Here is a 10,048-nt window from a genome sequence, read left to right on the forward strand (position 1 = left end):
AAAAAAGCAAAGTACAAAAAAGCATACAGAGGCTACCTTTTATATAAGAAGGAACAAAAATAAGAAAATTTGTGCTTATTTTTAAAAAGGAAATATGGGCGCCTGGCTGGCTCAGTCAATAGAGCATGCAACTCTTGATCTCAGGGTTGTGAGTTCAAGCCCCACAATGGGTATGGAGCCTACTTTTAAAAAATACATATATACAGGGATGCCTGAGTGGCTCAAGTTGGTTAAGTGTCTGCCTTCGGCTCAGGTCATGTTCCCAGGGTCCTGGGATCGAGCCCCACATCGAGCCCCACATCGAGTCCCACCTCAAGCCCCACATCGGGCTCCCTGCTCCGCAGGAAGCCTGCTTCTCCCTCTCCCACTCCCCCTGCTTGTGTTCCCTCTCTCTGTGTCTCTCTCTGTCAAATAAATAAATAAAACATTTGAAAAAAAATTAAAAATAACTTAAAAAAAAAAAAGAAACATTGCCTCATTAAGTAAAATGTTTCCTGCAGTTGTTAGCTCCTTAGGATAAACATTGTTGAAATTTGTTGATCTCCCTCCATTGACTTAATGTATGTCTTTACAGAAATGACATATGTTATATACTGTTTCAAGTGATTTTTCACTTAATATACTGTAAACAGCAAATCTGTGGGGTTTTTTTCCACTGCTTTCCTTATTTTTTTGTTTTAGCTTTAAAATTTTTTCTGCCTGTTCTTTTTTTAACAGCTTTATGAAGATAATTCACAAACCATACAATTCACCCATGTAGAGTTAAAACTCAATGGTTTTTAGAATATTCACATTTCTTTTTATTCAATTAATTTGTAAGTCAATTTGTCAACTTGTATATGCCATCCATCAGGGACTTTGGTTAATATTGAATCGGCTCTGCAACTCGGGTCTTCTCAAGCAGCAAGAGCACAGTCAATGTCTCATTGATTCTTTTCTCTTTATATTTCCCTCGTGGTTTTTAAGTCATTTCCTTTGAATACATAAAGCCGTTCATGTTTCTGGCTTTATCTGTAAGCATGATTATTTTTATTATATTCAGAACTGTATATTATTGGTGTGTGGTAATATATTACTACATTTAAAATTTTTAAGTTTATGTTATGTTTAATTAATTTATGTTCTATGTAATTAACATGCTACTAATACATTTTTTGGTTGGTTTCCTAAGATTATTTTTCTGTGTATAACATTCCAGCCATTCAAAATAGTGACATTTTATTTAAGACTTTTTGTTACAGCTACACATTCTTTTTTTCTCCTGAAATCATGTGGCCATCATTTTTAATGCTGAACAGGCACTTCAAAAATATTAATAATACGCATATCTGGCTTTTATGATCAGTAAAAAAAGACAAACAACCCAATAAAATAAAGGGACACTTCTATGGTCCACAAATGAAGATGCATAGACAACAAATAAGCACATGAAAAGTTGCTCAACAGCATTAGTCATCAGCGAAACACAAACTAAAACCGTGAGCTATCTCTTCAGACCCAGTAGAATGGCTATGTAAAAATGATTGGCCCCTCCAAATTGTGGCAAAGCAGAACAACTGGGACCCTCATACATGGCTTGTGTGTAAAGTTGTACAACTTTGGAGTGCTGTTCGGCAGTTTCTTATGAAATGAAATATATACCTACCCTATAAATCAGCTATCTCAGTCACAGGTATTTATTGTCCCCCCCCATACCCCAAACTGAAAACATATGTCCACAGCAAGACTTGCAAAAAGGATGTTCATGGCAACTATTCATAACAGCCCCAAACTGGAAACAACCCAAATGACCTTTGATCAGAAAATAGATAATGTAATATATTCATACACTGGCATATTATTCACTAATAAAAAGAACGAACTACCGAGTCACATAAAAATCTGGATGAATCTCAAAAAAAACACTGTTGTGTGAAAAAAGCAAGTCACAAAGGAATATAAACCACACGATTTTATTTATATGAAGTTCCAGAGCAGAAAAAACTAATCTGTGATGATCGAAATCAGAAAAGTGGTTGCCTGTATGGGCGGGGATTGACTGGAAGTGGAAATGAGGGAAATTTTTAGAGAGATGGAAACCTAAATTTTGATGGTAGTATTGGCTACATGAATGTATATATTTGTCAAAATTCAGCACACTGTACATTTAAGATCTGTGCATTTTATTCTGCATAAATCTTTTTTTTTTTTTTTTTTTTTACTCTGCATAAATCTTAATTTAACTCTGGAAAAAACAATCTGATTGGCCCAGCTTGAGTCAGGTATCCTACTGTCTGTGAGTAATCGGTTTTTGCCAAGGAATCAAAGCAAATATAGACACGGACCAGAGAAGCGGTATCATTGTGGGCTCGGCTGCCACCCCATGAAGTATCTACATCTAGTAGGTGGTGTTAATTTCTGTGATCAAAACCATATTACCTTTTTCTATATTTGGTAAGTAATCTTTTTAATATAGGGAATTTGTGTTCTTCAGAAATTAGGGAAATTTTCCTAGTAATTCCATCAGATAAAAACAATCATAAAGGAGAAAGTAAAACCAGGCCCCAGTTCCCCACCCAGAGTAATCATGATATCATTTTGGTGAGATTCTTCCACACGGTATGATCACAATGTTACATAACTTAAATTGCACTACACACATTATGTAAATAAGGGCAATCCCTCAGTTTGTCTGCTGTCCGGTTATGCAGAGAATTTGCTGACCTGCTGCCTTGTGCACATCTGGGTGTGGAGTGAAGTGAGTCAGAGAGAGAAGTTGGGGTGAAGAGAAGAGCTGACATCTGGAGGGAGTTGAGGGGTGGAAGAGACGAGGCAGGAGCATGATCTCCCCTGACAAGAAACGGTGCAGATGCTGTGTAAGAAGGAGAAGCCCTCCGAAGAACTCCGGCACGCGTTCTAGAAAGAGCAGCATTGGGTGCTTGCTGTTCAGAAGGCACCAGCAGTCAGGATCCCCCCAAGAGAGGACGATGATGGGAGCTGGTTTGTCATGAAACCCTTGTCCCCTGTCCTGTCTCCTCCCTGCCCTCAGTCCCTGCAGGAGCTGGGCCTTGGGGGACAGGGAAGGAACTGGGGAGAAGTGGTCTCACTGCCAGTTCATGCCCTCCTCCAGCCCCAGGCCGCCAAGTGGGAGCAAAGGGAGAGATGTCTTGGAAGCAGAGAGCTCACCCTTAGCAAATGTATTCCTTGAGTGGGTGGAGTTCACTTCCTGATGACGAACCAGGTTTAAGACCCCCAAAGACAGAATAACAACTAACTGGCAAACCTCCTCCCTCTCACCTATTTCTCACCCTATTGGCCTTAAAACAGGGGCTAGGGTTAAAGTCTCAGAAAAGATGAACACTTTATTCTAATTGTTCCGATTTGGGAACCATATCACACCATCTCGAGACCATCCAGGACACAAATTCATCATTTAAAATGAAAGACACAGGGATGGCATATTTTCTGTTTCACTCTATGTTGTTCTGAGAAAGTAGAGATATTTTCTTCTAAGAAAGCCATGTTAACAGCCTGTGGTCACCCATTCAGGTAAACCTAAATTAATGGAAGACTAGTTGTAAACAACTTAAGACCTGAGAACTGTCCCTCTCAGCTGAACTGTCAGATAAAAAATGCGATTTACCTAAAATGTCTGCCAGACATAAGACTGCTGGATTGGCTGACATTCTTAGGCTACCTGATTTTTATAAAAATTTGTGGAGTAGGTTAAATATACTTACCTGTACATCATGGGTAAGGAATCACCTGGGAGCTATGGCAGTTTAAATTAAATACATGATAATTTCCTCAGGACAGAAGGAAGTTATTTTCAGCCCAAATAAGCGTTCCAGAAATATGGGTTAACCTATGAACTATGGACCAAAATCTGTGAAGAGATATTGGTGTGACCTGGTGCTCTTGGTCTCACTTAAAATGGCTTAGAGACTTCTTCCCAAAAGGGTGTGAAGAGCCGTCTATTCCAGGGGGCTGTGTTTTGGTTGATAAAAGGATTAGGCCGCATCTTGAGGACAAAGTGGGGAAGGCAAGTTTAAGAGAACAGCGCTCTTGGTAGGCTTACACTGACTGGCAAATTTTATATCAGAATTCCAGATTTGCTTCTACTGTGCTTATAGTTGAAAGAGCATGGCTTAGAAGACATCAGCTCTGGGCTTGAGATTCGTCACCCATCACGTGAATTATCTGGGAGAGCCAACTATCTTGTTTCTCTACGTACAACACGGGGACAACTCTTTTTCTACCCACGTTACTGGGTGCAGGCAATCATTTGACTTAATCCCTTCCTTCCCCAAGAATTAACTCACCAAGTAGAGCGCTTGTTCCTACCCCACCTCCCTCGCCTTTTTTGGTCAAGGATCCTTCTGAGGATTTGCTGAGAATGACTGACCTCCTCCATAGAAAGATGTACTTGTGTGTGTGTGCACTCTCACACACATTTTTACATATTATTTTTGGGAGAATCACAAAACTCCTGAGGTTCAAGTTAAAAAAAAAAGCATCCCTAAATTAGAGAAAACAAGTACAATGAACCAAAATAATTTTTAAAAGCACATGTATGATAAAACAAACATGTCCATTTGGTCACGAATTTAGTTTTTTTCAAGCAATATTTTTAACCTATTAACCCTCAGCATACTCCAGACTTCCAGGTTAGGCGCCCTTCCACATTTCCTCATCAGTGACTACTATTTTATACGGGCTTCTTCTATAATCCTAATGAGAGAACAAATCACTAAATGTTTGTTAATAAGTAAACTCAGTAAGGCACTGAGATCCTAGAAATGAACTAACAACATGACTCTTCCACCTTTTATAAAACGAGTTGAAGCAGGATCTGTTTCCTTCATTTTCATTGCTTCTTTATAGAAAGACATGCTTGTCTTGAACTTGTCTAAACACAGGCTTATACAAACTAACCCATTACCATGTATAATTACAACCGAGGAAATCATTTCACATTGACAGTTTATTAAAGGGAAAGCGCTGAGAGTTTGTGAGCATGACAGAAAGCCACTCCCGAGGAAATGTCTTTTGTCTGTGTCCTGGGTCCTTAGTAGAGCACTGGAATGGAGCAGGGACCAACAGAGTGAGCTTCCCAGGGAGGTGCTACATATGGCCTTTATTGCCAGATACTTCCTCTAGAAGCAGGAAAGGAAAAGACCAAACAACAGACAGAAAACCTCACAGAATGTTCCTAGAAAAAAAAGTTTTAATTTATATATTTAATACAATTCTCTTTATAAAAATATACATATAAAAATATAATATATTTTAATATATATACATATTATATATATATATATTTTTTTTTTTTTTTTTTTTTTAACGCCCAGGTAAAGCCCTGTCATTCATTTCTCTCGAAAAGGCAAATCAGTTCAGCCATCTTCCTTGAAGTACCTGCCACTTCCCCCTCCGGTCTCAGAGGAGGGCACTGGGTACAGGCTTGCCACTGTCGGGATAAAAATCCAGTAGGGAGAACTCTTGTTGCAGCGGGCAGCTGTTCTCATCCAACACGAAGAGGCTCTGCGCCTTCACCACACAAGGGGCGCCGCCGCCGGCCACCAGCGAGTGGATCAAGTCAGCGGCCACCATGGCATAGGTGATCTCTGAGGGAGGTGCTGAGGAACACGGAAACACGCAGCTCTTAGGCTCCCTGCCTGTACGCCAGAAACGCACACAGCCAAGGGGTCACTGTCCCCTTGGTTCTCAAGCCCCGCACCCACCGGAAATTTCCCTTTCTATCCCCTCTCCTTCTAGTCACAGGTGCTGAAGATGTTCTAGAATGAGGACCCTCCATGCCTGCTGATCGAGGACAGGCTGCTCAGAGTGATGGCATTTCCTACTACGGCACAGCTCTTGGCTTCTTAAAACAACAGAGGAAAGAACGACGTTAACATCTTCCTAAGTCAAGCCTGACACAGAAAGAGCGTGTCCATGTCAGAAAAGTCATCTTCTTTATCCAGTCGACAGCTCTTACCAGTTATCTAGATAGTTTATACAACAGAACCCTGAGTCAGTGACTTAATGAATATCAAATCTTGATAATATAAAAATACTGAAATTACAGATAGATGTCACTGTACTTTTGCACTTGTCTCATAGTCTTCCTTTTTTTTAGGCTATCAAGTCCAGGTCCTGAGCCGGGTGCTCAATGCTAGGCTGGCCAGGCACGACCAGCCACTCAAACTACACTCGTTCCCTGACCAACACCACCCACCCCTCTTGAGTTGGGTCTATGGACTCCCAGGCAGCCAATCACATGTTTTTGGAGGTGAGGGAATTCTCTACAATGCTTAAATCTTTTGTATTTTCACTTGGATAAGCTAAAAAAGAAAATCAAGATTAGTGATAATTTGAATGGTCTGATGACCACTTTATAACTGGTGCCCACAATTTCACTTAGGGTTGCAATTTAATTAATGCCAGGAAGTACAACTTTGACTCGGGAATGGGCAAAACGTGAACACAGACTTGATCTGAGAACAGTCCTCCTCTGAGAAGTGGAGGCTAACTGGTATTGTGCCAAAAATGAAAAGACAAGACTGAAAATACAACAAAGAACACTGACAGAGGGAACAAAACAGCCAGAAGAATGAATGGTAATAAAGACAATGAATAAAAAAGGACAGACAGACTTCCGGTTAGGATGTGGAAAGCTGAAAAGAACATGGCTCCAACCTTAACAATTACTAGAAAAACTGAAGACACTACAAAATCACAATTTGTGGAGCCTCTAGGAGAGCCGAGGCAGTGAGGCAGCCAAGCCAACTGAAATGAGAGGAGACAGCAGGAGCACAGGGTTACCGCGGCGAGCTTAGAAAGAAGACACATCCACCCAACAAGCAAGAAGGAAGAATGCGCTACAATTTTTCATGACTTGCTGAAAGCCAAGTGTGGGCCAGTGTCTCAGGCAAGGGGAGTCTGCACCCTGGCGGGCTCTTCTCGTCCCCACCAGGTGCTCACAAGCCTGGACGGAGGGCAGGACATAGAGAAAGCTTCCAACCATGGTGAAGTCTGGAGAAAGGGAGGGAGAAGCTGCCACAAGGGAAAACACAAAACACCATTCTGGACGCTCCTTTAAGGAAAGAGAGCCTTAAACTGCTGGAGGAAGGTCGGCAAATCCTATTGCCCCAGGGCTGAACATGGAGGATAGATAAAAGAAAAATCCCTCCATCCCTGGGGGAGGGGCAGGAAACCTCCAAGATCAAGAGCATCGGTGGTGCCCTACTGCTGGGAGAGGGGAGGACTGCAAAAGACCCGCAGAGATGCAAGGCTGAGCGTGGCTGTCATGGCAGGTGTAGGGCAAGGCTTATCTTCCAACTTCATCCTCTTTGTTCCACTCAAGCTTTTGCACTGACAGGAAAAAAACCTTAATTTACAGTAGAGTGTTCTTTCTGTTCCAACATACTGTCAACACCCCTGAAACGAGTGGTTTCACCACCAACCACCTCTCGATGGTGGGCTGCCATCTTACCTATAACTCTGTTGAGCCAGTCAGGAGAAATGTTGAGAAGAATCTTCTCAATCAGCTTTGATCCTACGTGGATGCAAACCTTATATATTCCATTAGCTATGGTCATTACAGCTGGCCTACAAAACAGTAAATAACATGTGACCTTCAATAACATGTTCAAATTAAAGAAACACTTAAGTACCATGTAATTTCAAAGAGCACTGGGTTTTTATGCAGGGTTCATCTTAATTCCTAAAACAACTCTAGGACATTCTGAAACATCCTAGAAAAAAAAGAAGGGTTTTTTTTTTCTTTTTAAGAATTTCAAATGACGGGGCGCCTGGCTGGCTCAGTCGTTGAGCATCTGCCTTCGGATCAGGTCATGATCCCAGGGTCCTGGGATCGAGCCCCGCATCGGGCTTTCTGCTCCGCGGGAAGCCTGCCTCTCCCTCTCCCACTCCCCCTGCTTGTGTTCCTTCTCGCTGTCTCTTTCTCTGTCAAATAAATAAATAAAATCTTTAAAAAAAATTTTTTTTTCAAATGACAAATTAATAAATTTGATTTATTCCATATTCATTTTAAAATTTCAGATACTAATATAAGAAAACATTTTTACACTGTTGTATATTCTTAGAAATAAAAATAAAGATAATAATCACAATATTTCACAATCATAATTTCAAGTTATTTTTCCCCACTGGATTCTTTCCTATCAAAACCAGACTGTTTTGCAAGTAGATCAATAGGGAACTAGATAAATCATTTTCAGTATGTGCTACAGTGGAGTACTATGTGGCTGTTAAAAGAATGATGAAGGTTTATAAGCGCTATTAGGGAAGGAAGGCCATGATGTACTCTATGGAACAAACACTATGAATAAAACAAAATGGATAATATTCTATCTATTTTTATTTTTTTAAGGATTTTATTTATTTATTTGACAGAGAGAGAGAGAGAGACACAGAGAGAGAAAGCACAAGCAGGGGAAGCGGCAGAGGGAGAAGGAGAAGCAGGCTTCCCACTGAGCAGGGAGCCCGATGCGGGGCTCCATCCCAGGACCCCGAGATCATGACTTGAGCCGAAGGCAGACGCTTAACCGACTGAGCCACCCAGGAGCCCCATATCTATGTATTTTTAAAGAAAGGGATATACATGCGCTGGTATGAAGAATATACAAAAACCTCCTACGAGCAAGGAAGTAGCACCGATGGTGGAGGGGTGGATGGGGAGAAACTTGTTGCTTTATATCTTTCTCTACAGTTTGCATTTTTACCATGGTCATATTACCTCTTTTAAAGATTAATTAATTGTTGGGCGCCTGGGTGGCTCAGTCGGTTAAGCGACTGCCTTCGGCTCAGGTCATGATCCTGGAGTCCCTGGATCAAGTCCCACATCGGGCTCCCTGCTCGGCAGGGAGTCTGCTTCTCCCTGTGACCCTCCCCCCTCTCATGTGCTCTCTCTCATTCTCTCTCTCTCAAATAAATAAATAAAATCTTTAAAAAAAAAAGATTAATTAATTGTTAAAAATAAATTGAGAACAGATTTTTTTTTTTAATCTGAGAGAGAGAGAAAGAGTATAAGTGGGGGGAGGAGCAGAGGGAGAGGAACAAGCAGACTCTGTGCTGAGTGGGGAACCCGACACAGGGCTCGATCCCATGACCCTGAGATCATGACCTGAGCTGAAATCAAGAGTCAGACCCTCAGCCAACTGAAACACCCAGGGGCCCTGAGAACAGATTGTAGAAACAGACTCATTAATATAGAGGAATTTCATTTAACAGCTCAAACAATACTACTGATTTTCCCTCAAAAAACCTACTTCCCCTTTTACCCACATGATGATTCTAGGTCTTTCCTCTTTCTCCATGCTCTCTCTGTTCCTCCATTCTTTATTTCAGCAAATACATACTCAATATGTACTATGTGCCCAGCACTGTGCTAAGCACTGGGTACACAATAGCAAACAAGACAGATCTGGTTCCTTCACTCGAGGAGCATAAGAGTTTAGTGGGACAAAAAGACAATAAGCGTTTTAACAATGGTGCGGTGCCAAGATAATTCAACAGGGATAGAATCATCTTTTCAACAAATCATGCTGGGACAACTGGATATTCGCACGTAAAAAAATGAAGCTGGACCCCTTCCTTACATTAATTCAAAATACATCATGGACCTATACATAAAGAGTTAAAACTATAAAATTCTAGTAAGAAAATAAAGGAGTAAATCTCCATGATCTTGGCTTAGGAATGATACCTTTCTTAGATACAGATACCTTTGAAAAGCACAAGCAACAAAAAGAAAAACGGATAATAAAAAATGTTGGCAAGAATGTGCAGAAACAGACTGTTGAATCTCAGATCTGTACCTCTGAAACAAATAATGCAATATATGTTAAGAAAAAAAAAGAAGAAGAAGAAGGTAGCGGGAGGGGAAGAATGAAGCGGGGGAAATCGGAGGGGTAGACGAACCATGAGAGACGATGGACTCTGAAAAACAAACAGGGTTCTAGAGGGGAGGGGGGTGGGAGGATGGGTTAGCCTGGTGGTGGGTATTGAGGAGGGCACATTCTGCATGGAGCACTGGGTGTTATGCACA

General features: G+C 41.2%; 1 protein-coding gene across 12 annotated transcripts in view; it reads right to left on the reverse strand.

Annotated features, from left to right (window-relative positions):
* Positions 1–4,945: 4,945 nt before the first annotated feature.
* SHLD2 (shieldin complex subunit 2) overlaps positions 4,946–10,048 on the reverse strand; it is an 82,376-nt gene continuing 77,273 nt past the window's right edge. For 11 of the 12 annotated variants that reach the window (XM_081823951.1, XM_081823947.1, XM_081823940.1 and 8 more), the window contains 2 exons: positions 7,472–7,587; positions 4,946–5,615 (listed from right to left, as the gene is read on the reverse strand). In XM_081823951.1, the coding sequence (XP_081680077.1) occupies positions 5,416–5,615; positions 7,472–7,587 (316 nt within the window). In that variant the 3' untranslated portion in view covers positions 4,946–5,415. The other variant, XM_081823948.1, reaches the window with a different exon arrangement.

Source organism: Leptonychotes weddellii, chromosome 6, assembly GCF_054177405.1.
Source record: "Leptonychotes weddellii isolate Sample4059 chromosome 6, ASM5417740v2, whole genome shotgun sequence".
Lineage (NCBI taxonomy): Eukaryota > Metazoa > Chordata > Mammalia > Carnivora > Phocidae > Leptonychotes > Leptonychotes weddellii.